Raw genomic sequence first — 25,368 nt, 5'->3', positions numbered from 1 at the left:
TACAAATTCAGACACGTGCGCCACTATAAAGTTCGTCCATATTGATAGTTCCAGCACATAGGTAGATAGATATGGATATATAAATAGGTTTTATGCATTTGTGACATATATATGTACTTCTGGATGGGTAAGAGAGATGTGAAAACTAATGGATGTGGTATGCTATGTTCTATGTGGATCCCGTACATACATATGTATGTGAGTGGGAAATACATAAGAAGAGTGTCCTATATTTGACCTCAGCGGAATTCAGGAACGATGTTGTTTTTATTTTTCTAGCTTGATGGCGTGGGAAAGTATAAAAGCAATTGTAGGCGTTGGTGGAAATTTCTTTGGAAAGCCAAAAGATTACTGGCCACTCAGTCGATGCGCAGCATTCGTTCAGTTGAGAAGTGATTTGGACTCCAGGTCTCGACCAAGTGGAAAAGGATTTTTAAACAAGGATACTCATCCAACCGAGAATTTCGCTTACCTATATATTTGTGGGTGTGTCTCTCTAGCAGAGGAAAAGTATGTGGAGTGCTGTGAAAATACGAATGATTAATTGTCTAATAAGCTAGAACGTTCCATAGTTATATGATATCCTGCTTGAAAACTTATAAAAACTTTTGGAATTTCTCGAGGAAAAGAACATTCGGTCCAATTAATTTACTTTTCGCTGGGACAACGGCAACAAGAACAACACGATCTTCGATCTGTGCAAAAAACAGAAATAGACTTTGTGGAATAAAAAATGGCACAAATATTCGAAGAACATAAAAATGAAATTATGATTTTTTCAAACTTGTGGCGCTCGCCCACGCAAGTTATTTAAAAAATGCTTCAGTGACATAATTCAGAGTATACAAAACACATCCATTAAATTGTATCCAATACAGTTTTCGATCGGCTGTATTTTTAAGTCTACTGTACTTTTTTTTGGAATAATGGAAGTGGTTTGAAAATTTGGATTCCTTTACTAGCTCTTCGTAAATTATCCTAGTAGTTTTAGATGATTTTCTCCCATTTATCATTATAGTTTACAAAAAGAATGCTTATTTTTATTATAATATAATATAATAATAAAATAATTTTAATAAATAAGACAACTAACAATGATTTGCTTACTTGTTATCCCCTTCTAGCTGAAGTCAGAATGCCTAGCGGTAAAGTAGACAAACCCGTGATCCAGGACAACCGTGATGGTACCGTCTCGGTGAAGTACGATCCCCGTGAGGAGGGATCCCACGAGCTGGTGGTCAAATACAACGGAGAACCCGTGCAAGGTAAATAGATAGTAAATCTAAGGTATTAAAAATATAAATATGCTAATTTTCGTTTTCCAACAGGATCTCCCTTCAAATTCCACGTTGACTCGATCACCTCCGGCTATGTGACTGCCTACGGACCCGGCCTGACCCACGGAGTCACCGGTGAGCCGGCCAACTTTACCATCTCCACCAAGGGAGCCAGCGCCGGTGGCCTGACCATGGCCGTCGAAGGACCCAGCAAGGCTGACGTAAGAGATATCCTTGCCAGGACACAAACATTTTACTTATAAATACCAACTTTGCAGATCAACTACCATGACAACAAAGACGGCACTGTATCTGTGCAATACCTGCCCACTGCTCCTGGCGAGTACCAGGTGTCCGTTCGCTTCGGCGATAAGCACATCAAGGGATCGCCGTACTTCGCCAAGATCACCGGCGAGGGTCGCAAGCGCAACCAGATCTCGGTTGGCTCCTGCTCCGAAGTGACCATGCCCGGCGACATTACCGATGACGATCTGCGCGCTTTGAACGCCTCGATCCAGGCGCCCAGTGGCCTGGAGGAGCCCTGCTTCCTGAAGCGCATGCCCACTGGCAACATTGGCATCTCGTTCACGCCCCGCGAGATTGGCGAGCATCTGGTGTCGGTGAAGCGTCTGGGCAAGCACATCAACAACTCACCATTTAAGGTGACTGTCTGCGAGCGCGAGGTGGGCGACGCCAAGAAGGTCAAGGTTAGCGGAACTGGCCTCAAGGAGGGTCAAACCCATGCCGACAACATCTTCTCCGTGGACACGAGGAACGCCGGCTTCGGTGGTCTTTCGGTCTCCATTGAGGGTCCCAGCAAGGCTGAGATCCAGTGCACGGATAAGGATGACGGTACTCTCAACATCTCGTACAAGCCCACTGAGCCGGGCTACTACATTGTTAACCTGAAGTTCGCCGATCACCACGTGGAGGGTTCTCCTTTCACCGTCAAGGTTGCCGGCGAGGGCAGCAACCGCAAGCGCGAGAAGATCCAGCGGGAGCGCGATGCTGTTCCAATCACGGAAATCGGAAGCCAGTGCAAGCTGACATTCAAGATGCCGGGCATTACCTCGTTCGATCTGGCCGCCTGTGTCACCTCGCCTAGCAACGTGACCGAGGATGCGGAGATCCAAGAGGTGGAGGATGGCCTCTACGCAGTGCACTTTGTGCCCAAGGAGTTGGGCGTGCACACGGTGTCGGTGCGCTATTCCGAGATGCACATACCCGGATCACCGTTCCAGTTCACCGTGGGACCACTGCGCGACTCCGGCAGCCATCTTGTTAAGGCTGGAGGCTCTGGTCTGGAGCGAGGTGTTGTCGGAGAGGCGGCCGAGTTCAATGTGTGGACCCGCGAGGCAGGCGGTGGTTCCCTGGCCATTTCCGTGGAAGGTCCCAGCAAGGCTGACATCGAGTTTAAGGACCGCAAGGACGGCAGCTGCGATGTGTCGTACAAGGTCACCGAACCGGGAGAGTACCGCGTGGGCCTGAAATTCAACGATCGCCACATACCCGACTCACCATTCAAGGTGTACGTCTCCCCGGATGCGGGTGATGCCCACAAGCTGGAGGTTCAGCAGTTCCCGCAGGGTAACATCCAGGCGGACGCTCCCTACCAATTCATGGTCCGCAAGAACGGTGCCAAGGGTGAGCTGGATGCCAAGATTGTGGCTCCATCCGGAACGGACGATGATTGCTTCATCCAGGTGATCGACGGCGAGATGTACTCGGTGCGATTCTATCCACGCGAGAACGGAATCCATGCCATCCACGTCAAGTTCAACGGCGTCCACATACCCGACTCTCCATTCAGGATCAAGGTGGGCAAGGATGTGGCCGATCCAGCTGCCGTGCACGCCAGCGGCAATGGATTGGACGAAGTGAAGACTGGACACAAGGCCGACTTCATCATCAACACCTGCAACGCCGGCGTTGGCACGTTGGCCGTCTCCATCGATGGACCCTCCAAGGTGGCCATGGACTGCACAGAGGTTGAGGAGGGCTACAAGGTCCGCTACACCCCGCTCCTGCCCGGCGAGCACTACATCACGGTCAAGTACAACAACATGCACATCGTGGGCTCGCCATTCAAGGTGAACGCTACCGGCGACAAGTTAGCGGATGAGGGCGCCCAGGAGACGTCCACGGTGATCGTGGAGACCGTGCAGAAGGTGGCCAAAGGAGGCAAGAACACGGGCGTCCATCTGCCCACCTTTAAGTCGGATGCCAGCAAGGTGGTGTCCAAGGGTATGGGCCTGAAGAAGGCCTACATTGGCAAGCAGAACCAGTTCAGCATCAGCGCCACCGATGCGGGTGAGTAATATTCATACCCATTTTAAACTTGATGTTATAATATATCCTGCTTTTGTTAAAAGGCAACAACATCCTGTACGTGGGCATGTACGGACCAAAGGGACCCTGCGAGGAGTTCCACGTGAAGCACGCTGGCCACAACAACTATAATGTGCAGTATCTGGTGCGCGATCGCGGCCAGTACGTGCTCCTAATCAAGTGGGGCGAGGAGCATATACCCGGCTCCCCATTCCAGATCGATGTGTAGGGCGCTATATAGCCGGCCAGGCATATGTGTACGTGTAGATATATGCTTCGCATGTGTATGTGTGTGGGCGCGCATGTTCCAGGGTCAAAAGTCGTGTGTTTCTTGTTTTCATCATAACGCTCTTTGTTTAATTTTAATTTCTTGATTTATCATCATATTTTAGGTAAGTTTTTGTTATTTGTACATACATGGAAGGAAGAAGCTTCTGTTTTTCGACGCGCCATTTTCACTCTTTAAATTGATCTTACGTTTTATTTGTTTTCTTGTGAATACATAAAATTAACAATTGCCGATATGAATTTTGATAGACTTCATGGAAACGAACTAAAGCACAACTTCGACACACAAGAATTACTATTGCAATGCGAATAAATCTCTTAAACAATTATTTAATACTTAAGCGAAAAATTTATGATGATTAAAATGATTATGACGTATTATGTTTTCTATTATCACTATCGATCATGTAATTTACGTGAAATAAATCAAAACACAAAAAAATGAACTAAATACAACTTTTCTTATATAATTTCTTTTGCAAGGACGTGTTTAACACCACCAAGAAATCCGTCATGTACAACCAAAACATGAACCTAATATATTTAAAAAATAGGTCTGAAATATGAAACCTAACTACTTAATTACTTGTCACCGGAATTATTCTCGAGTATGCTGTACACCGTTCCATATCGATTGATTTGCTCGAAGATGTCATCATCGCTTGCACTTGAGCCCGAGATGTTCCCGATGTTCTGCGCATCCTGCGGTGCACTGAGAGCTGCGGCGAGTTGGGGAGTCGGCTGATAGTAAACCGAGTGTCGGCTATCAAAGCTCCGACTGCCGATGTGGTACTTCAGGTACTTGCGGGCCCAACGTTCTCCAATAATCTTTCCGAGTCCCTGCTCGGTCAGTGTGAAGCTGGCGCCTTCCGGCGCGGAAGGGCTGTGCAGCAGAATGCCGCGCTTGGTGATCTTGATGGTCGCTGGAATCTCTTGTCGTTCACTTGCAGGCGGTTCGCAGCCAGTGGTAGATGTAACTACAGTGCAGTCAGGATCCCCGCCTGTGGGGCTGCCCATCTCTTCCAAACTGCTCGTTGGGGAGCTCGAGCTGTTCGTCGCTGTCTTCTCCTCCGTAGTGCTAACAGCGGCTGCCCTCTTGACTCCTCGTCTCTTGGGAAGCACGCGGTAGCAAGCCGTGTCGTTGGCCAGAGCTGTGGAGTTGCACGCTACGCTTTGATTGTTGAATACCGTCATTGATTTCTCTGCAGGTGATTGGGGCTGCTTATTAGATGGCTCCCTTTTCGTTTTTTTGCGCTTCTGTTGTTCCTCCTTGTAGGTGGCCTTCGACATAGCCAGGGCTATTTGCAGATCATCCTCCGAGTTTGATGCCCCATCACCACCTTGCTTTAAAATGCTTGCCGTAGTTGAACATTGTGGTTTAGGTTTTGCCAGTACTTCTGATGATACATCGGACTCCTCTTCCCTGACTTGCTCTAACTTCGAAGTCGAAGTCACAGAAGAAGTTGTTTTCGTTTTTTCTGACTTTTTCAATCTCGAAGTAGACGGTTTTCCGGTCGCACCTGTCTTTCTAACTGACTGCTTTTTTGCCTTAGCTGCAACTTGTTTTTCAGATAAGGTTTCAGTGCTGTTTTTTTCCAGGATTTCGTTGTTAGTAATAATACTCTTTGGAATTTCGGACTTTTTACCAGAAACCCTTTTCTGTTTGGTAGACTTTTCAACGGCAGTCTTAGTCGATGAGTTCTCCATGTGCATGAAATCCTTATTTCTGTCGTCGAAAGATTCTCTTCCAATACAATTATCCACTTTTTCCATAAGACTCGATGCCTTTTCGTCAGCTATAGGGATTGTTGATATCAGCTGCTGTAATTCATTTCCGTTGAGTGGTGAAGTTTCCCTAATACCCCTCTTAGGCGCTTTCTTTGCTGGAGATTCAAATGTTGCAGATGTACCACTTGATCCGTCAATAGATACGCTTTTCATATGAGCAACTGGAAGATACGTGGATTCAATTGGAGAGTTCGTTGCAGTCGGCCCTTCTTCTTGTATTTGTGCCAAACCATTGGGACGCGCTTCTTTTCTTATAGCCTTCTTCGCCGAGGAAGTAGGATGGGTAATCTTACCAGCGGCATTTGGAGTTGGAAATGTCATTCCTTTTTTTTTATCCGAACAGCATAGCAATCCTTTTTTAGCCAAGGCGTTATCTTCATCGGAAGACTCACTATCAAACATTTGCATATACTTTTCTTTCGATAAGACCAATTTGGAAACAGAGGTAGCTTTCGAACTCAGTGGCTTTTGTTCGTGACCTTTGGAGCATACCGGTTGATGACTAACTTTCCTGGCATCCATCGGTTGGTGCTTTTGCTTCCTAGTCTTTTCCTGTGTCTCCTGGGTCAAATGATTACTTCTGTTCTCCACCACCCACTCTTCGGTTGAGCTATTGGCAATGTGAATGACATTGGAGCATAGGCGGTCACTATTGCAGCAACTACACTCGTTCTCTGGCAGCCTTGGTCTCAAGTCCATTTCCATATCGAAGGTGTGTTGGCGGCGCATGGTGTGCATGGTTCGAGATGCCATCTGACGGTGGTGATACTCGCGTTGACCTCTGCCGTACGGGCAGGACTGGTAGACACTTCTAGACAGAGCGTAATGCCTCCGGCAGGAGTGGCAGTCGCAGCCGCCGAATGATGTATCCTCCTCGCTGCTGGATGCCGAGTCAAACATCCAGGAGTTTATGCGCCGCTTACGCAGATTCTTGCGTCTCATATGATGGCCGCTGGAGTAGACGCATTGCATCGGCGTAGACGCCAGATATGCAAGCTGGCGCTCCCTCTCACGTCGGCGAAGCAACACGGCCTGCATGTGGTGACGATGCTCCTGCTCGTCACCATAGGCGTACTTTGCCCGCAACTCGTCTCGTTTGTGAGAGTGTTTACGGTACATCTTAATGGTGGTCATGTTCTTGTTGGTCATGTGAGCATTGCGCCGACGACTCTGCTGGATGTAGCGAGCCGTGTCGATGGAGTGCATCGATTCGTCGCTTTCGTCTGAGATTGAGTTGTGGTGCGGTGGAAGGTACTTTGGTGGTGAGGCCTCCAGGTAGACGCTGTTGTGCCTTCGCATCCAGCGGCCCACATGGTGTTCGATCTGCTTTTCATCAAAAGTGTCCAGAATGCGATCCAGTCCCGCCTCCCGCCACTTGCGCTTGTGCTCCTCGACCACCGGCACCGTTTGATTAAGGATTTCCTCGATCTCCGCCTTTGCCTCGTTATCCTCATTGGCGCAAAGTATAAGTGTCAGTTCTGTAACGCTGGTGGCGTTGATATGGCCCATTTCAAGCTTTGCCTCGTCGGGCACATTGTCCTCCACAGCCTCCTTTGCCACGTCATCCAGGTCGGGGTCCTCGTCCTCGCCGTGGAACAAGTTGTCGAACTCGGCCACATCTATTTCCATGCCGTCTTCCAGGCTGGCAAAATCCTATAAAACAATATCGTCCATCAAGAAGAGACGCCACTTGGGTTTCTACGGACTCACCGCCATTTTACTGGACCAGGCCTTAGAGCGCTCGTAGACCATTGCCTCCAGTGTTTCCTCGTCCACCACCGCATTCGCCATGGTTATGTAGTTATCAGTTCACGGAATACTTGATTAAAATTTATAAAAACTAAAAGAAATCTTAAAACACAAAAATAAAGAGTCAACAAAAATGGCGTTGCCACTGGTGTTACCGTCTCCAAGGCGCCAAAAAATACACCAAAACGCGACTTAACTAAACACGTCCCATTTTTATTTATATAAAACAAATAGAAAACTTGGGTTCCTCATTTCCAATAAGGTCGTTTTGATGTTCTATTTGCACGGCTTTTTGATTATAATTATTATTTATTTAACGATATCCTGTTTATTCAATTTATTTATTTTTTTATTTACTGCATTTTTCGCTAGCGTCCAGCGTTGCCAGATCAAATGAATACTCGGAGTCACCAATGATGCCAAGTTCGCATTAGCGCGCCAAAATCGAATTGTTTATTTTTGTGGGGTTTTTATTTTGAAGTTATATATGTTTTACATTAGATTAATATTGCAGATAAACAAACGAATACATATTATATGCTTAAATAACTGTTCAATTGAAATACATGTACATCGCTCCCGGTCCTCTGTTGGCCACTAAATGTCGGAATATGTCTGCTCCAGCGTTTCAGTTTGTGTTGTCTCGGTGTCGTTAATAAAGTTGTGTATATATTAAAATAGGCTGCTTGGAATCGGAATTTGCTACGGCTTCGCCAGCTACTTGCGGTTGCGTATGGCGCGGTCCATGATCGTATTGATTCGCGTCTCCGAGTAACCAGGAACGAGCATGTGGATCAGCTCTTTCATAAATAGGTCGCTCACTCCCGGACTGGAACGTTCGGCCAGCTCGAACACAGACTTCAGGTCGCCGATGTCGCTGCCGACGCCTATGTTACGGCCGCCTGATCCTCCGCTTCCTGCAGATCCTCCGCCGGAGTACTTTCGCTGGATGTCGCTCAGCACGGGGAAGAGGAAGTTGTTCAGACAGGCGCTGTTCGTTTGGACTAGGCGTTGTCCCGCCCCAGAGTGCTTGACATGGCTGGCATGGTTGGTGGCCACATGCTCCTCGTGGCTGTGGTTGTTGCTACTGCTGCTGCAGCTGGCAACCAGCGCGGCGTTATTTGCATGGAATGATTCACGTTGGCTGCTGCGGCGCTGTTGCTGCTGCTCAGCCGTCGATGGAGTCGGAACCGACGACTGCAATGGCAGGCCCAAAGAGGCACGGCGATCCTCTACTTGATCCAGAGGGGCGGCGGATCGCGACTGGCGCAGCTCCGGCTTCGAGCTGGAACGCTTCTGCTGCAGCTCACTGGCCGACGACGAGCTTGTGACGCTGCTCGGCGGAGGAGCTGCGTTCAGCATGGTGGTGGTGGCATGCTTGTTGCTCAAGTTTCTGATGTTATTGTTGTTAATGTTGTTGTGGTTGTGGTTGTGGACGTGACTGTTCTGGGGGGGCAGGGCGGATGCAGAGGAGACACCTTCGTTGGCTGTAATGACCGATACGGAGGAAGCTGACGCCGCCACGGCGGACACAGAGGACGATAATGCATTTGCAGCAGGGGACGCTTGCACGCCACCACCGCCGGCTGGCGAGTGTGTGGTCTGCATCAGCTTCTGCATGGTTAGCTCGTGCTCCTGCAACTGGAAGCTGTTGACACCCGCCCGCGGAGCACTGTTGATATGCAGGCCCTTGACGGTCATGATCCAGGGCTCATCCTGGCTGCTGCCGCCCTGCTTGGCGTCCGAGTCCGAGTCAGAGTTCTCAGACTCCGTCTCACTTTCGTCGCCCTTGGAGACCTTCCACTTCTTGAAGCGGTCGATCAGGTCAATCAGATAGGCGTTCTTCTTGGCCTTCTTGATGAACGGGTACTTGAGCAGCTCCTTGGCCGTGGGCCTGTTCTCCGGGTCCTTGTTTAGGCAGGCCTCCACAAAGTCCTTAAAAGACTTGGTATAGCTGCCCGTCAGCTGGGGTGGATTGTTCTTGGGGATGAGGAAGAGCACGCGCATCGGATGCAGCTCCGAATTGGGCGGCTCACCCTTGGCCAGTTCGATAGCCGTGATGCCCAACGACCAGATGTCCGCCTTGGCATCGTACTGTGACTGCTTGATCACCTCGGGCGCCATCCAAAAGGGCGTGCCCACGAAGGTGTTCCTCTTGGATGTGGTGTTGGTCAGCTGGCCAGCGACTCCAAAGTCCGCCAGCTTGACATCGCCCTGTTCGCTCAACAGAACATTGGCCGCCTTGATGTCGCGATGCAGCTTGCGCTCCGAGTGCAGGTAGTCCAGGCCCTTAAGCACTTCGCGCAATATGATCCCGATGTGCATTTCCTCGAAGGAGCCGGCCTTCATGAGGTCCAAGGCGGATCCACCGCCCAGGTACTCCATGATGATCCATAACTTGGTGCCCTTAAGAAAGCTGCCATAGTACTTCGTCACGTACGGCGAGTCGCACTGCGACAGCACCATGATCTCCTGCTGGATGTCGTCGATCTCATCTTCGGCCTCCTCCAGATCGATGATCTTGATGGCCACCACTTGCTGGGTGCGGTTGTCGATGCCCTTGAACACCTCGCCGAAGGAGCCCTTGCCGATGCGCTCCTGCTTGGTGAAGATGAGCTCTGGATCGACTTTCTCCGTCCAGGACATGTTTCCTATCTGGTTTCTACTTCCCACTTCGTGGCTTCTGGCTCTCCTCCTCCACCTCCTTCTGGATTCACGGGTTTCCTTGTTACTCCGCTGGCTCTCGACTGGCTTGTGTTGGACCCAACTGGACTGAACTGTTCTGCGGGCTATTTGGTGGCTGAACTACTCTGCGGGGGCACTTGACTAATAATTTTTTCGTTGGTATCTCATCTAATCCGAGAAATCTCTCTTTTTTTTGCTGTATCGCAGCAGTATCGAATACCGATTGAATATCGATATTCTCCTGTCGATATCGATATCTTTCCAGCTGTTGATTAGAGCCGCCAGCCGAAAAATAAATATTAAAATTAATTTTTTATTTTAATTGTAATAATATTTATTTCACGATTCGTATGTATTTTCTTAACTCTGGCAGAGCAATTCTTATTCTTTCACTAATATAATAGTTATTAATTTCCCTAAGATTATTTAACTCGTTAGCAGTTCCGAAAAGCTTAAATAAGATTAACTTATTCATTTATTTTCCTATTCGACTTGTGTCAAAGCTTACAATATATAAATATTAGATGTTAACTATTTTATTTCTTTACCCACTTCTGTAATTACAAAACCCATTTGGCAGCGTTGCCACATAATATTGAATATTGGAAAGCGTTGCATCGATACCCGCTAAAAACTTAATGTTGCAGAATGAATTTACATCGAGTCCCTCATTTTTAGTTTATTGTAAATGGATGTAGTTATCGAGTATAAATAAAAACAACTGGTTTCCAAACGATGCAACTAAAATGATTTTTTCGCCATCACTAAGGATTCAATTTCACATCATTCAAAATAATTTTCTTTAAGCTTAATATCGCAATTGATGGGTTATTTTAATACATAAAACACATAAGTTACTTATATCTGAAAAAGAAAATCGCAGTGCCTTCAATACCCATGCATACACCAAAAATTCAGATATTTCGTTTTAATGTACTTTATTTATGAAATGTGTTACATTTTTCTTTTTTTCTTTTGATATAGCGAAACAATACATGAACTCGGCGAAAAGACTTTCACAAATATGTGTTTTATATAAAAATTTCTTAAACAGATTACTACAAGTATGGGTTTTCTACGGTTGGTACCCACTTTTGCCTGGGTACAGATCGTCAGATTCGTCGGTGGTTGTCTGCGACCCGGGAGTTCGCGAGGAGACAACCAGCAAGGAATCTGTGACAGAACGGTGATTTTCCTGACGAAAAACGACCCGACGAGTCCTAGCTATAAAACTTTCTCTTAACATGTTACTTTACGTCAGAACATAAATTACCAAAGAGGGTGAAACAGATATGCTAAGACAATCTTATCAACTAAGGGAAGGGTATTATGTGGTCTGGCCTGTTGTATTACATAATTGAGCAGATGGATCGGCCCTCGGCAGCGACCGCGGCAACATCAGCCACCTCTACAACAGGGTCAATGTTTTCTCCATCGCTGGACTCCTTGTCGCCATCCTGGCCATTGACGTTCTTATCCTCGACATCCTTCTTGGCGGGGATTTCCTCCGCTCCGGCCTCCTGACCAACGGTCACGTCTTCGGCCGGTTGTTCCTCCTCCACATCAACCTCTTCTGGTACGCCAGTCGTAGATGTGTTCAGATGTTGCTCCTCCACGCCGGAACTGTTCGGCTCCAGACGCAGACGGGTCGGAGTACCGATTGTTGCCTTGGAGAATCTCGAGCGCAGCAAGCTAAAGGGAGAAGCCAAATTCAGGCTGAACAAGTCGAAGCGGGCGCGCTTTGGCGGCGACATATCCACGTCGTGGCCCAGGTCACTGGTCGACTGAGAGGCCGTCAGTGGTGGGGGAGTGCGTTCACGCTTGCGGCCACGGCCAAAGAATGAAAATGAAAATGACGAGCTGTTGGGGATCTCTGATCCGACTGTGGCATTCATGCTTGCGTTCGTGCAGTTCGAGGTGTCCAGATCGCTGTTCCCGCACCTGTAGGTGCCTATTTTCGAGGGCGTCAGTGAGTCGATGGGTCGTATGCTACGCCTGCCGCTGATCTGGGCGAAAGTGCGAGCCGGAGTTCCTGCCGGCGAGCTGGAAGTCTGGGCAGCCAGCTCTACCTCGGTGCTTTGCTTGTTGCTACCACGGAAACTGAAGAGACTGCGTCCGGGCGTGGATGTAGCCGTCGGCACGGCATTCAAATTGCCGTGGACGCTGCGTATGGGAGAGGCATCCACTTGTAGCGGTTCCATATCGACATCTTCTTGTGGAGTCAAAGAGCCCGATGTCGATGAAGAAACTGCTTCGGTTTTTATCTTCTGGACAGGCGAAGCGTTGCTTGCCTTGCTGATGGGTGACTTTTGCTGGCTACCCGACTTGCGTGTAGACTTGCGATCCTTAGTAGGAGTGCTGAGATCGGGAATAAACACTACTTCATCGATGATTACCGCAGCATCCGCAGGCGTTTGAGAAGCAGGAGCAGTACTCTCAACGGTAGCATCATCTTTTTTGGTCTCTCCGTTGTCGTCTTTGTCGGAGGGAACTTCAGCTACCACCACCTTTTTTTCGGAAGCCACCTCCTTATTTTCGGATACCACCTCCTTATTTTCAGATACCACTTCCTTATTTTCAGATACCACCTCATTTTGCTTATTTTCGGATACCACCTCCTTTTGCTTATTTTCGACCACAACCTCCATATCTGTCATCTCGGCAGCGCCATCCTTATCCTTATTCTCGGCACCCACTTCCTTTGCCTTCTTTTCCGGCAACTTATCTTTAGATTTCTCTACCTTCTGGTCTTTGCCTGTTGAGCTGCCATTCTGTGACTTATCTTTGCCATTTGTGGGCTTGCTTACGCCGTTCTGGCTGGATCCGGTGGATCCAGTCGAAGTGGTCCGCGGTTGGTTGCTCTTTTTTACCGGCAAAAATGACTCTGTGATCTTTTTGTTCCCATTTTGGGGGCTATTTGAGCGGCCGTTGCTGCCAGAAGATTGCTGCAAGCGCGTGACGGTGGAACCGCCGCTCAGCGAGAGTGGCAGACGACGTCCCGTTCCAGTGCCTGAAGTGGTACCTCCCCCGCCGCTTGTGTTGCTAGCCATTTTGCTTAACATTGATTGGGTTTCCTTCGATGCGTTGCACGATCTCTGCAAGGGAGCACAAACAAAGAGAATATTTTATTCGTTGATTTCAGAGGGCTGTGAAAACGAAAACAAAAAAGTAAACACGAATTGATTTGCGGTTTGTTTACACCACATTCCTTGCGAGAACCGGCTATGAAATCAATACCCCCACCCAATTACCACAGATTTGCTGTTCAGTATGGGAATGTAATCACAGTTTTTGATATTTTCTACGCTAAGCGTTTTATTTCTGATTTTCTAGCACGTCCGCACACATTCAAGTCTGAAGCTTAACTCTAAGGTATCTTCATCCTGACCCGGTTTAAGTAGCTAGACGGGGAATCTTATTCATTGCAGGTACGTGAAGTATGGACAATCTACCTGCCGATGCAGCTGCCATTTATGACGGACATATGTGCAGAGATTAGGATGTGTTAATTGCCGGGAATAAACGGTCAACCATATGCTAATTTCTACCTCTAAATTTCGAATTCGCTCAAAAAATTCTGCTTCGAATTTTCGGTTTTTCTGCTCGCTGACTATGTTTTTTTTTGTTTGTTTCTGCTTGAGTGGCTTTCACTTCCCCCATATTTTTAACTGGCTTCCGTTCTATTAAATGCATTCAAAACAAACTGAGACACAAACTTAACAAATACAGACCAACACGCAAAGCTGGTTGCCCCAGTGTGTTTTCCGTTTTCGCTCGCCTTGCAAGTGAAATGACACGAAAGGGTAAGAACGGCTGAAGTGAAGAAATTCGTCTAGAATGCCAAGAGATGGAATTTTCCCAGACAGCTCGATGCCAGATAAATGCGAAAGTTCAATTTTACTTTATCCGGATTGCTACATACTCTAACCAATTATTTAAATGGCATTTGACTGATTTTTTGTGATTATAGACTTTTGTGGGTTTTGTTGAGTAGAAATATTGACTACTAATTTAAGACTAATAAACGTTATCTAATAAATAATAAATTGGATACAAACAAATAATGCGCGAGAAACATATAAAAATGTCATATAAATATGTATCTTTAAATTTTTTTTGTTTCAATATACCTTTGTGATCAGTATACCTCAATACTTGTTGTGAGGGTATCAAAACTAGTTGCACCCAGGTGCATTTATTTAAGAGAAACGTAGGGCAAGGAGGGAACGGGGAATTCGCTTAGAAGGAAATTGCATTGACCGGGTTTCTTTTTATTTTGTTTTTAGAAAGTGGAAATGCGAATGCTGAAAAATTGCGGACAACGAACGATGCTGCGCAAAATACATAAAAAATAATGCACACAATTGCAGCGAAAGACTGCAAAAATGAGAAATGAAGAGAATGAATGTTTTTGCGAGGTTTGCCATGCAGATGCGAGTGTGTGAGTGTGTGGCACACATGTATTTATAGCCAAGCCCTCTTTTATGCGGAATTATCACTGTTATTGCAGTGCCCTTTCGTCGTTTGTTTTGATATTTGCTTCGCGGAGTTGATTAAACTCGAGCATAAATGCCTCTTTATATGGTCGAGTGGTTAATGGCGGTTCTGCTCCAAGTCTAGTTAATCAATTTGAACAAGCTGCGATCGGATCGGCAAAAAAAAACAAACAAAAGGAAGAGTACAAAAAAATCAGAAACCCACACATGTGCAGCGACAAACTGTCTGTGAGTGGGCAAGAAAAGGCGGCATACAGTGCGCGCCAAAATATTGCATACAGTACAAAAGCAATAAATATTTGACTAGAGAAATCTGAATCAAACATTACTATTTTGATAGACATATTTAGATAGCTACCATTGTGTTATTGAATCTCTTATTTATTTGTATACAGAAAACGATATTCAAGGATGTAACGCTGCAGTAGATAATATTGTATGTACTATATATTTAGATATGCTTCTCCAAGCTACTTATAATTGAAAACAAAAATAAACTATAGTTTGATATTTCGACATCCCAGGTTTTTTGACCTGGTCCACTATGCTTTGCCACCACTGTACCATGCAATTGTAGGAGGCTGATACCGCGTTCGTTTTTTAAAATGGCGGCGCGACAGCCGCAATTGGCGATAATTTGTTTGGAGAAAGGAAAAAAAATGTGAGCTCTTGGGCGAGGGGTGCAATAAAGCCCTTTTGCAGGGCAATAAAACTGATGTTTCTAACGCCTGCTGCTTCATATTTTGCGCACATTTTGAACATTTGAATTATTCCTTTGTACGCGCACAAATTTATGTATGTATGCTATACTATCCTACCGCAACAAAAAGGATGCGCAGACAGTGCCCATCGAAACCAGCAGTATTTTAGCTTTTTGTAAATCAATATAAACATAAGCACACCCACCTTGTAGCGTTCTAGTTCTAGCAGCACAGCTAATACTTATACAGAAATTACTTTGCGACAAATTAACTGATTTCAATTCAACCGACGCCGATACAAACAAATTATAACCAACGCGCTAGTGGGACCTTAGCTACCACGCGGAGAAATACCACGTGCTGCCGATCATCGTTTTGCTTTCGATAAGTCACGATGGTTCACGTCTTGGAATTTCTACATCTATATGTAAAAAAAAAAAAAAAAAAATTATCAGAATAGTGAAACAGTACAACCAACTTTAAAGTTGTAATAATTAAAATTGTTTGTAAATGTGGTTTAATATCATGTATACCATTTATTTTATAAATATCCACCAGCTGGTTGGACATCTGGCAACTCCTGTCATTACATGCTTTCAGTGTCGAGCGTTTTCCAGCACTTGCATGTTTACCTTAAGAAGAAGAGTAGAAAAAATCGTTGTGTAGTGGCAAAATAAATAAATACAGATGTGAGTAGCAGTAAATAAAACATACAAAGTGCAAAAAAGGCATAAAAAGTGCATGACCCTCGCATAGTTTAGTTTCCAGCTGGGAAACCTTTTATTTGTCTACGATCGTACATTTATCTGCATGTGAAAACCTCAATGAAACAAAGGGAGAAATTAACGGTGTATTTTCCCAGCCGATTTACGTGGTTATATACATAAATATATGAAGTATCTGTGAGATCTTGAAATCCCTGGTGATAAAGTGTAAATGTTTGTCCTGCATTGCGGTAATCTCTTACAACAAAGTGGTTTGTTTTAAGTGGCCTTCTTTCGAGTTCAGTTTCAATGGCCTTTATCAGCTGTTTGGCACATGGCGTTGGAAGTGCGGGTGTGTGTATGTATGTAAATAGTATGTACAGTACGTACGTGTGTGCAAGGGTGACAGCTGTCGCCCCAGGGAGAGCAATGTAAGTGAGTAATATTTGTTTATGTGAAAGCAAAGTTCAACGGTACCTGCAAACACACAAACACACATCCCCAACATCCGTGCTGATTACGCTGCTGTTTTCACCTACACCGACGTACCACTGTGACAGTGTGTAAGGTTTTGCCTCTTCAGCATGATTCGGCACTATTTCGTCCAGTTTTTGCCTTTATCATTCATTTACCAACAACCAACTCAGCGTCACTTTATGCGGAAATTTAAAGCCGCACTTTGATGAACTAATGTTATTAAAGGGCGTGGATTTTCCAAAGTACGTTTGATTCGCCATAATACTTATATGGGATTTTTGGCGGGGGAAGTCCCTTTTGCCCTTATCTGATTAAACAAAAATATTTGTGTAGTACATATGTAGTGGTTTTAATTTGGTGATTCAGATAAGAAAAACATACGATAAATTTTAAACGTTTTGTAAACATTTCTCTAGAATAAATAATAAAATTAAAGGATAATCTTTGAAAGGGTTTTGTGTCTTAATATTATTAAATGAAAAAAAAAAATATTTCATTATTGTAGTTACTTCATTTAATGCGAAAAATTTTTTTAAGTGTGTATCAGTGATATTAATATTTCTATCGTCATGTGTATAAGGCGTTCATAAATTGAAATTGTTTTGGGAACATGACTTGATACTTCAAAATTTATTGCCTTTTCAATTGAGCTTGGTAACAATGATTAATCGGATATACCGTACAATATTGTGTATATGGCCATTTATGTTGTGAAATTCCCTTAAGACAGAACTCCGATCATGACTAAAATACTATGCAATAAAAAATAGAGAGACGTAATCTCTTTTAAACATATTCCACGATATGCGCATACGAAATTAGCTTAGCTTTTTGTTTTGATTGTATTCAATAGTTCATTTGGCACGGACTTTGAACACATTTTAGCTATCTTTTGAACAAAACGAAATTCCTAACTGCTTGCATGACACGCGTAATTTTTTTGCAAACGCTGTGTAGCCTGAGGCTCCATACAAAAACCTGTTGCTGGTAAACATGGTAAACAATTATGTTTGCCATCGGTTACGATTTGTGAGCATCATCGTTACGGTCCAAAAAACCGCCCACGGGCCGTGCGTTTCATTCATGGCATTATATAGTTTTTATCGCCACAACACGGAGTGTATTCACCTGGAAGGGCCACATAGAACTCAGGCACATGTGTGCACACACACACATATGTAAGCATGATAACGCTCTTTGAAACGCTCCCCCCACTCCGCCACCATCCCCGCGAGAGATAAGTCTCGGTGGGCTCTGTGGCTGGGCAGACGCAGACCACGGCAGTCAGTTGACGGGCTCTCTCCACGGCACACGCATGATCGCCGGAGCGGATTTGCGGAGAAGCAGCTGATCGCGCGCTTTCATTTTCACACGGACTTTCAGTCTTTGTTTGCGAAACTATTGATTATTGAAACTATCTCTACCGAACTAACGAAGCTGTGAAGGATCCCTATCGATCCGAGATTAGTGCCAAAATGCAAACCCAAATGCACTCGCCCATGCAATATGAGACCCACATCTCCGACATGCCCAACCACAAGGGATACCCCTGCCGCCCAGAAGGTTGGTTTTTTTTAAAGTTCTGGATTTGACCTTGGGTCTACAGTTCAATTCGCAACAAGTTTGCCAGATATTTTCGCTACGCGTGCTTTTGGTAAAAAAAAAAGAAACCACTGATCATGACGGTGCGCATTGCGAATCAAGTTCTCTGAAACAGCCCACAATGATTGGCGAAAACGATTCCAGATTGTGCTACAGTGAAGTCACTTGTAGTTGAATGTGAGATGATAAAAATTAATGGAGTGAAACGGCACTTATCCAGGTTGCATTGCTCGATTTGGACGTTTGAATAATTAGAGACATTTGAAATATTATCGCGAAAGAAACTGGTTTGTGTTGACAATGCAAATTCCGGTTGGCAATGTAGTATCCATTCGAAAGAGTGTTCTTGAAATAAACAGATAATTTACCTTAATCTTATCTTAGTTTTCTAATCGAGAGCTTATAAATCTTTAAGCCCAATTTACCAAATTACCAACTCATAAACTTACCAACTTATTCGCATTCAAAAACAAAATAAATGACCGCTTTAATTTCTAGAACGTATTAAAGGTCGGTCGTATCTAACCTTTCGGTTATCTTGGATATCCATAATATAGTACGTCATTTCACACTTGGAGGATTTCTTTAAAGTGCCATTTTTAATTTTTTTGCAAATTCATAACAGATTAGATAATAAAATAGAATAAATAGCCCGCGCTGATTGTCGATCTATTTGCGATGGATGAGGTACGAGGTACAAGGGTTACAGGGCTCAACTGTAGGGCGTGTATTGGTTTTAAGATTAATAATAATTAATAATAATTAATTACTATTTAATATAATTATTAATTATTATTAAATTAATTGTTAAATAATTAAAATTAATTGAATATTTTCTGAAATATGTCCTGGAATTACAATATGATCTATTCCTCGATTTTCCAGAGGCTGAGATGAGCAACACTTCGGAAAGTTGTTCCATCTCATGCGGTGGTCGATTCGGATCGGCGCACTCGACCCTAGATGATCACGATGCTACGGATGATGACATGACCTTCTGCATGTCCAATTACGCCAAGGAGGCCCTGAAGATGATGTACATGATGCGTTCGCACGGCATGCTCACGGACGTGGTACTCGAGGTGAAGAAGGAGCTCTTTCCCGCCCACAAAGTGGTGCTGTCGGCGGCATCGCCCTACTTCAAGGCCATGTTCACGGGGGGACTCAAGGAGTCGGAGATGTCGCGCGTCCAGCTCCAAGGGGTAAGTTGAGCTCAAGCGCGGCCCTTAATTGGTTGGTTTAATGGATGAACAGTTCGTCCGTTTCGGTGTTACAGGTGTGTCCCACGGCCATGTCACGCATCCTCTACTTCATGTACACCGGCCAAATACGTGTGACCGAGGTAACGGTGTGCCAACTCCTGCCCGCGGCCACCATGTTCCAAGTGCCAAACGTAATCGATGCCTGCTGTGCCTTTCTGGAGCGCCAATTGGATCCCACGAATGCCATTGGCATCGCCCACTTTGCTGAGCAACACGGCTGTGTTGAGCTGCAAAAGAAGGCCAATGTGTTTATTGAGCGAAATTTCACTCAGGTAACCTATTTACGATATGAAAAGAGTACACAAAACTATAGCTACTGAGTTCCCCTAAGGTGTGCCAAGAGGAGGAATTCCTGCAGCTTTCGGCATATCAGTTGATTGCCCTGATACGAAGGGATGAACTGAATGTGCAGGAGGAGCGAGAGGTTTACAACGCTGTGCTAAAGTGGGTGAAATACGACGAGGACAATCGACACTGTAAAATGGAGCACATTTTGGGCGCTGTCCGTTGTCAGTTCCTTACGCCCAACTTCCTCAAGGAGCAGATGAAAAACTGCGATGTTCTGCGAAAGGTGCCCGCCTGTCGGGAGTATTTGGCCAAGATCTTTAAGGACTTAACGCTGCACAAGTGTCCAGGAGTCAAGGAACGAACCCCCAACACCACAAGGATGATATTTGTCGCCGGTGGCTTTTTTCGTCACTCACTGGACATTCTGGAGGCCTACAATGTAGACGACATGACGTGGACGACACTGGCAAATCTACGCATTCCAAGATCTGGTTTGGGTGCCGCCTTTCTCAAGGGCAAGTTCTATGCGGTTGGAGGCAGAAATAACAACATTGGATCTTCCTACGACTCGGATTGGGTGGATCGCTATAGTGCAGTCACCGAAACATGGCGTCCGTGCGCTCCCATGTCCGTGCCACGCCATCGAGTGGGCGTGGCCGTGATGGACGAGCTGATGTACGCCGTAGGCGGGTCCGCCGGCATGGAGTACCACAACACGGTGGAATAGTAAGTAGTGTTCATCATTTCAATAGATAATAGTTTAATTAATTTGACAAAGCCTTTCTGGTTGTTTATTCTATCGACATAGTTTAGCAAACCCTATTTATTTAAATCTCTTGCAGCTATGACCCCGATTTGGATCGCTGGACTCTTGTACAGCCGATGCATGCCAAGCGCTTGGGAGTGGGTGTTGTGGTGGTCAACCGTCTGCTTTATGCCATCGGAGGTTTCGATGGAAACGAGCGCTTGGCCAGCGTGGAGTGCTACCATCCGGAGAACAATGAGTGGAGTTTTTTGCCACCACTACAAACGGGTCGCAGTGGAGCGGGTAAGAATGACTGGCGCATCCTGTTATCTAATTTCCAACTAAGTTCCGATTTAATTGCTATCAGGTGTTGCTGCAATTAACCAGTACATCTACGTTGTTGGTGGCTTCGATGGCACCCGTCAACTAGCCACCGTGGAGCGTTATGATACCGAAAACGATACCTGGGACATGGTTGCGCCAATTCAAATCGCACGCAGTGCTCTCTCGCTGACTCCGCTGGACGAAAAACTGTACGCCATTGGTGGATTCGATGGCAACAACTTTCTGTCCATAGTCGAGGTCTACGATCCACGAACAAATACGTGGACAACAGGAACACCACTAAAATCGGGAAGATCGGGTCATGCGTCGGCGGTTATTTATCAGCCGGCGTGTTCCACCACGTTTATGGACTACGAAGATAGTGACGCCCCACACCCGGATGGAAGTAACAACGGGGAAAGGAATGCTCATACACCACAAAACACGTACGGCAGTGGGAGTCCACATTATCCTGGGACGGCGTCCAATATGCAGTTTCATACTTCATACGGAATGAGCGGCTGCAACAATTGTGACTCGGAAATGGATATAAAACCATATATTCCTGCAGAACACCATAGTTTTCAAATTCCCGCCATTAGATCCGAGGAGCTAGTCAATCCAAACTGTCCTTGGTCCAGAATGCAGGAAAGATTTCGAAGAACTCCACCAGCGTCTTTCACAGATGATGAGAGAAATGCTAATGATATGCGGCATAAATTAAAAAAAGCACAAAAAGAATGTTTATTTAGCACAGCAGCGAAAGTTTTTCACCATCACATCGAAGGTCGCCTGCGAAAACTCACGAGCGCAGCCACATGACAATACGAATCCGAGCCTCACGCTTAGCCTCAACCAAAAACATCATTCATTGTACAAAGCCTGATCGTATCCCCTAGAATTCCATGTTGAGAAGCAGCATTCCATTGTAATATTACTTACTAGTGTGTTCGCTAGGTGATAATTAGTCAAACCGTTTTTATGGCATCCATAACATAACTGGCGCTCGTCAGCCCATTTTAAAAAGATTGATTAGGGTTAATAGTTGATTAGTGGGAGGAAAGTTCGTATTTTACGTATTTTGTAGGTATCCAAACTGATAGATTGCGTATTGTACTTTTTTTAACGTAGGATAAGAAGAGGAATTATGCGCATCCAAAATAGGTTTTAAGAAAAGAAAGCAAATAATTTAAGAAAAATAAAACAAACATATTTTACAAAGTTATTTAATCTTTTTGCTATTAATCTTGTGCAAACCTTTGGCCGTGGCAACAAAAAGGCCATATTCAAATATCTTCCTAATAAAACTCACCGTGACAGTGCTATTTATTCCATTAGAAAGATAAACTGTTGTTTTCGTATTTGTTTGTAAACGACTATTTGTGTATTTTGCTTTTAAACAAGTTGTCTTAACAAGTTGCACATTAAAGACTTCTCTGCTTTCGGGGTCTTGGAGGATTGAAGGAAACATGTGTGTTGTCGGTAATGGAAACGATGTTCAGCCCACCCATTTGCAGTCCTTTGATGGCCGACTGAATCAAAACATTTAATTATTTTTAAGTGACATGAGAGACAAAAAGTATTGAACATACCATTCTTCCAGGGCCAAGACCACGAACCTTTACTCGCACTGTCTTCCAGCCCAATTCAATGGCTTTCTGAAATACAATTTAAGTTTTTTGTTTTAAATGATTCTATGCCCATATTATACTATTCAAATGCATATATGGTATACAACTATAATGGAGATTATCTCGATGTTCTATGTAGTTTTTGACCATCCTACTTTGGTAAAACCTGTTTCTTGTGGAAATGACTTACTCCACTAATGGTAACCGCTGTAGCTTGAGCTGCTATGTTGGTTCCCTTGCGAGTGTTTTTGAATCCCTCAATTCCACAGGATCGTATCAGCCGGAGGACTCCTGGAAAGAGGGATACTTTAGATCACAGTTAGAGTAACGTTCCAGATGACCCACCTTTGTGATCCGTGACGGAAATAATTGTGTTGTTGGGTGAAACGCGAATGTTGCAGATGGGCAGCTCGTTGAAGGGTATTCCATTGAATAACGTGTTGGCGGTGCTGGCATCCGGGAAAAACTTAGCCTTGCTAAATGGAAAATTAATTGAATTCAAGACTATTTACAAATGTAAAATTGAATTCCAACCGGTTGATAAGTGTGTCGATGTCCACGGTCTTTTCGCCCACGGTTCCTTCGTCTTTGGCCGGTAAAGATGCCAGCATTTCCTTGCGGTCCTCCGCCTTCCGCCAGCAAGCGCTCGTGTGTATCCTAGAAGTCTGGAGCGGCACAGCGGGCATAGTAATACTCCGAAGAGCACTTAGAAATACACTTTTCAGTGACATTATTAATTTACTTCGCAGAGGGTTCACAAAAACCAAATTACATCACACTGCCAGTCTGGCAACACTGGCAGTGTTGGCTAGCACGCCACAACAAGTGGCCACGCTTCGTGGTGACTGACAAAAAGTCAAGAAGAAGACTATTTTCACGTGTTCTTGTTTTAAGTTGGTTTTGATTCCGGTTATCCTCGTGTAAAATGGCTTTAAAAAGGTTGAAGAGTAAGTAATAGTATATATGTATATACATTAAATGAAGCTCTACATCTATTGTCAAAATCCACAGCCAAGAAATCCAAGAGGCTCACCGGTCGCTTGAAGCACAAGATCGAAAAGAAGGTGCGGGACCACAACAAAAAGGAACGTCGCGCAGCCAAGAAGAATCCAAAGAAGGGTAGCAAGAAACAGAAGCTCATCCAGATCCCAAACATCTGTCCCTTCAAGGATGACATCCTCAAGGAGGTGGAGGAGGCCAAGCAACGTCAGGAGGCCGAACGTTTGGCTCGCCGCGAAGCCTTTAAGGCGGAACGCGAACAGAACAAGTTCAAGACGCTGGAGTCCATGGTCGAGGATGCAGACATGCGGAGCACCGTGCACGGAATAATGCACGAAAACGATGCCCAGGATCAGGACGAAAAGAAGTACAAGAACGCCGTGACCAAAGAGCAGTCATTGAAGCAGTACTTCAAGGAATTCCGCAAGGTGATAGAAAATGCCGACGTTGTCCTGGAGGTGGTTGATGCACGTGACCCCCTGGGAACCCGCTGCAATGAGGTTGAGCGCGCCGTTCGCGGTGCTCCGGGCAACAAGCGACTGGTCCTGGTGCTCAACAAAGCCGACCTGGTGCCGCGAGAGAATCTGAACAACTGGATCAAGTACTTCCGTCGCAGCGGACCTGTCACCGCCTTCAAGGCTTCCACACAGGATCAGGCCAACCGGCTGGGACGCCGCAAACTCCGCGAAATGAAAACCGAGAAGGCTATGCAGGGTTCTGTCTGCATTGGCGCTGAGTTGCTTATGTCCATGCTGGGCAACTACTGCCGCAACAAGGGCATCAAGACCTCGATTCGCGTTGGCGTCGTTGGAATTCCTAATGTAGGCAAGAGCTCCATCATAAACTCGTTGACCCGCGGCCGGTCCTGCATGGTGGGCAGCACGCCAGGAGTGACCAAGTAAGTTCATATTTATCCTTTATAGTACCTCGAACTTATACGATATATATTTATTTTTGCAGATCAATGCAAGAAGTAGAACTGGATTCGAAAATCAAACTGATCGATTGTCCTGGAATCGTATTTACCAGCGGAGGTGAAAACTCGCATGCAGTTCTGAAGAATGCACAGCGTGTGGGCGATGTAAAGGATCCTTTCACCATTGCCGAGAGCGTATTGAAGCGTGCCAGCAAGGAATACTTCTGTACGATGTACGATATTACAAACTACGACACATTTGAGGAATTCTTCGCCAAAAAGGCAGCCAGAATGGGTGAGTACTATGAATGCTTACTGCTGTACATGATAATAATCCATTTCTTTACCTTAATTATAGGCAAATTTCTAAAGAAGGGAGTGCCAGATGTTGTGGCTGCAGCAAGAAGCGTTCTCAACGATTGGAACACGGGCAAAATTAAATACTGCACACAGCCTCCGGAAGTTCAGGAAGGGCAAAGTGTGCATATAAGTGCCTCGATAGTACACTCAGAGGCTCGCGAATTTGATGTGGAGAACTTTGAGTCCATGGAGACGGAAATCTTAGAGCATTGCGCCGTGAAAACGGATGACATTATGGAGATAACGTCTACGGGGCCTTTAGAGATTCGACAGCCGCGTGAGGAAGCCGAACCTGCAGATAAAATAACTGCCAGTTTGGTAATAGACGAGAAGGAAAAGCCCGCAAAGGGTCGCAAACGAAAACTGGATGAGGAAAAGGAGAAGGTTGATCCCAGTCTACTCCTAGAAGGTAAGCAAATCAAAACCATTACCATGGAACATAAAAATGTATTAACGCTGTGTTATTTATAAATTCTAGAAAACCAATCACTGAATAAAGGCATAAAGCAGATGCAAAAGCTAAAAAAGAAACAGAATGTTCGCAACGAGAAGAAAATATCCAAAATTACAGACGTTCTGGATAGCTTTAGCTTAGGTCCATCCTCGTCCAAGGCAGAAAAATACGATTTTGATGAGGACTATGTGATTGAATAAATTCTGCCTTAGTTTTAATAATTAAATCTGTAGATAGTACACTATAATATAGAAAGGTGTAATGTCTCTGAAAAACTAATATAACTTTTTATTA

General features: G+C 45.2%; 7 protein-coding genes across 20 annotated transcripts in view; 3 read left to right on the top strand and 4 right to left on the bottom strand.

Annotated features, from left to right (window-relative positions):
* Nucleotides 1–4,341, top strand: part of cher (cheerio) — a 33,857-nt gene extending 29,516 nt beyond the window's left edge. For 9 of the 10 annotated variants that reach the window (NM_001275728.1, NM_001275730.1, NM_001202309.1 and 6 more), the window contains 4 exons: nucleotides 1,125–1,265; nucleotides 1,329–1,498; nucleotides 1,556–3,587; nucleotides 3,650–4,341. In NM_001275728.1, coding sequence (NP_001262657.2) covers nucleotides 1,125–1,265; nucleotides 1,329–1,498; nucleotides 1,556–3,587; nucleotides 3,650–3,834 — 2,528 coding nt within the window. In that variant the 3' untranslated portion in view covers nucleotides 3,835–4,341. Of the gene's footprint in view, nucleotides 1–326; nucleotides 511–1,124; nucleotides 1,266–1,328; nucleotides 1,499–1,555; nucleotides 3,588–3,649 lie in introns of those variants that run through there. The other variant, NM_169746.3, reaches the window with a different exon arrangement.
* On the bottom strand, nucleotides 3,936–7,594 carry cal1 (chromosome alignment defect 1). The gene is made up of 2 exons (NM_142340.4): nucleotides 7,392–7,594; nucleotides 3,936–7,334 (listed from the first exon to the last, which is right to left on the bottom strand). The coding sequence occupies exons 1-2, from the start codon at nucleotides 7,470–7,472 to the stop codon at nucleotides 4,476–4,478; spliced, it is 2,940 nt and encodes a 979-aa protein (NP_650597.2). The 5' UTR covers nucleotides 7,473–7,594; the 3' UTR covers nucleotides 3,936–4,475.
* Nucleotides 7,595–7,885: 291 nt separating this feature from the next.
* On the bottom strand, nucleotides 7,886–10,361 carry GckIII (Germinal centre kinase III). Its single transcript, NM_142339.3, has one exon. It carries the CDS (start codon nucleotides 10,074–10,076, stop codon nucleotides 8,148–8,150), a length of 1,929 nt encoding a protein of 642 aa, NP_650596.1. The 5' UTR covers nucleotides 10,077–10,361; the 3' UTR covers nucleotides 7,886–8,147.
* A 731-nt stretch (nucleotides 10,362–11,092) lies between these two features.
* kuk (kugelkern) lies at nucleotides 11,093–15,630 on the bottom strand. 3 transcript variants are annotated; one of them, NM_142338.3, is made up of 2 exons: nucleotides 15,518–15,630; nucleotides 11,093–13,210 (listed from the first exon to the last, which is right to left on the bottom strand). In NM_142338.3, the coding sequence occupies exon 2, from the start codon at nucleotides 13,175–13,177 to the stop codon at nucleotides 11,465–11,467; it is 1,713 nt and encodes a 570-aa protein (NP_650595.1). In that variant the 5' UTR covers nucleotides 13,178–13,210; nucleotides 15,518–15,630; the 3' UTR covers nucleotides 11,093–11,464. The 3 variants fall into 3 exon arrangements, with proteins under 3 accessions (NP_650595.1, NP_001247148.1, NP_732204.1); NM_001260219.1 differs by lacking the exon at nucleotides 15,518–15,630 and adding an exon at nucleotides 13,847–13,928; NM_169745.3 differs by lacking the exon at nucleotides 15,518–15,630 and adding an exon at nucleotides 13,367–13,486.
* Nucleotides 15,631–15,928: 298 nt separating this feature from the next.
* Keap1 lies at nucleotides 15,929–21,932 on the top strand. 3 transcript variants are annotated; one of them, NM_176508.3, is made up of 6 exons: nucleotides 15,929–16,001; nucleotides 18,981–19,297; nucleotides 19,372–19,629; nucleotides 19,689–20,371; nucleotides 20,488–20,693; nucleotides 20,758–21,932. In NM_176508.3, exons 2-6 carry the CDS (start codon nucleotides 18,989–18,991, stop codon nucleotides 21,534–21,536), a joined length of 2,235 nt encoding a protein of 744 aa, NP_788685.1. In that variant the 5' UTR covers nucleotides 15,929–16,001; nucleotides 18,981–18,988; the 3' UTR covers nucleotides 21,537–21,932. The 3 variants fall into 3 exon arrangements, with proteins under 3 accessions (NP_788685.1, NP_650594.1, NP_732202.2); NM_142337.3 differs by having other exon boundaries at nucleotides 15,929–16,451; NM_169744.3 differs by lacking the exon at nucleotides 15,929–16,001 and adding an exon at nucleotides 17,772–18,056.
* A 146-nt stretch (nucleotides 21,933–22,078) lies between these two features.
* Nucleotides 22,079–23,142, bottom strand: mRpS11 (mitochondrial ribosomal protein S11). The gene is made up of 5 exons (NM_079658.4): nucleotides 22,880–23,142; nucleotides 22,691–22,821; nucleotides 22,536–22,636; nucleotides 22,307–22,372; nucleotides 22,079–22,246 (listed from the first exon to the last, which is right to left on the bottom strand). The coding sequence occupies exons 1-5, from the start codon at nucleotides 23,074–23,076 to the stop codon at nucleotides 22,139–22,141; spliced, it is 603 nt and encodes a 200-aa protein (NP_524382.1). The 5' UTR covers nucleotides 23,077–23,142; the 3' UTR covers nucleotides 22,079–22,138.
* A 56-nt stretch (nucleotides 23,143–23,198) lies between these two features.
* Ns1 (Nucleostemin 1) lies at nucleotides 23,199–25,351 on the top strand. Its single transcript, NM_169742.3, has 5 exons — nucleotides 23,199–23,292; nucleotides 23,357–24,242; nucleotides 24,305–24,555; nucleotides 24,619–25,029; nucleotides 25,099–25,351. Exons 1-5 carry the CDS (start codon nucleotides 23,271–23,273, stop codon nucleotides 25,272–25,274), a joined length of 1,746 nt encoding a protein of 581 aa, NP_732199.2. The 5' UTR covers nucleotides 23,199–23,270; the 3' UTR covers nucleotides 25,275–25,351.
* Nucleotides 25,352–25,368: the final 17 nt, after the last annotated feature.

Source organism: Drosophila melanogaster, chromosome 3R, assembly GCF_000001215.4.
Source record: "Drosophila melanogaster chromosome 3R".
In the NCBI taxonomy this organism is placed as follows: domain Eukaryota; kingdom Metazoa; phylum Arthropoda; class Insecta; order Diptera; family Drosophilidae; genus Drosophila; species Drosophila melanogaster.
Note: the sequence above shows the minus strand (reverse complement) of the source record. Positions and strands in the feature narration are given on the sequence as shown.

Bases quoted from the DNA above. Each gene is read 5' to 3' on its own strand.
- Ns1 (NM_169742.3), top strand. From the start codon at position 23,271: ATGGCTTTAAAAAGGTTGAAGA. The intron at 24,556-24,618 runs GTGAGTACTATG...CCTTAATTATAG, and splicing joins CAAAAAGGCAGCCAGAATGG to GCAAATTTCTAAAGAAGGGA. The intron at 25,030-25,098 runs GTAAGCAAATCA...TATAAATTCTAG, and splicing joins TCCCAGTCTACTCCTAGAAG to AAAACCAATCACTGAATAAA.
- cal1 (NM_142340.4), bottom strand. From the start codon at position 7,472: ATGGCGAATGCGGTGGTGGACGAGGAAACACTGGAGGCAATGGTCTAC. The intron at 7,335-7,391 runs GTGAGTCCGTAG...ATTGTTTTATAG, and splicing joins CCTGGTCCAGTAAAATGGCG to GATTTTGCCAGCCTGGAAGA.
- mRpS11 (NM_079658.4), bottom strand. From the start codon at position 23,076: ATGTCACTGAAAAGTGTATTTCTAAGTGCTCTTCGGAGTATTACTATG. The intron at 22,637-22,690 runs GTGGGTCATCTG...CCCTCTTTCCAG, and splicing joins TTCCGTCACGGATCACAAAG to GAGTCCTCCGGCTGATACGA. The intron at 22,247-22,306 runs GTATGTTCAATA...GTTTTGATTCAG, and splicing joins GTCTTGGCCCTGGAAGAATG to TCGGCCATCAAAGGACTGCA.
- GckIII (NM_142339.3), bottom strand. From the start codon at position 10,076: ATGTCCTGGACGGAGAAAGTCGATCCAGAGCTCATCTTCACCAAGCAG.
- kuk (NM_142338.3), bottom strand. From the start codon at position 13,177: ATGTTAAGCAAAATGGCTAGCAACACAAGCGGCGGGGGAGGTACCACT.
- Keap1 (NM_169744.3), top strand. From the start codon at position 17,969: ATGCAAACCCAAATGCACTCGCCCATGCAATATGAGACCCACATCTCC. The intron at 18,057-18,980 runs GTTGGTTTTTTT...TCGATTTTCCAG, and splicing joins ATACCCCTGCCGCCCAGAAG to AGGCTGAGATGAGCAACACT. The intron at 19,630-19,688 runs GTAACCTATTTA...AGTTCCCCTAAG, and splicing joins TTGAGCGAAATTTCACTCAG to GTGTGCCAAGAGGAGGAATT.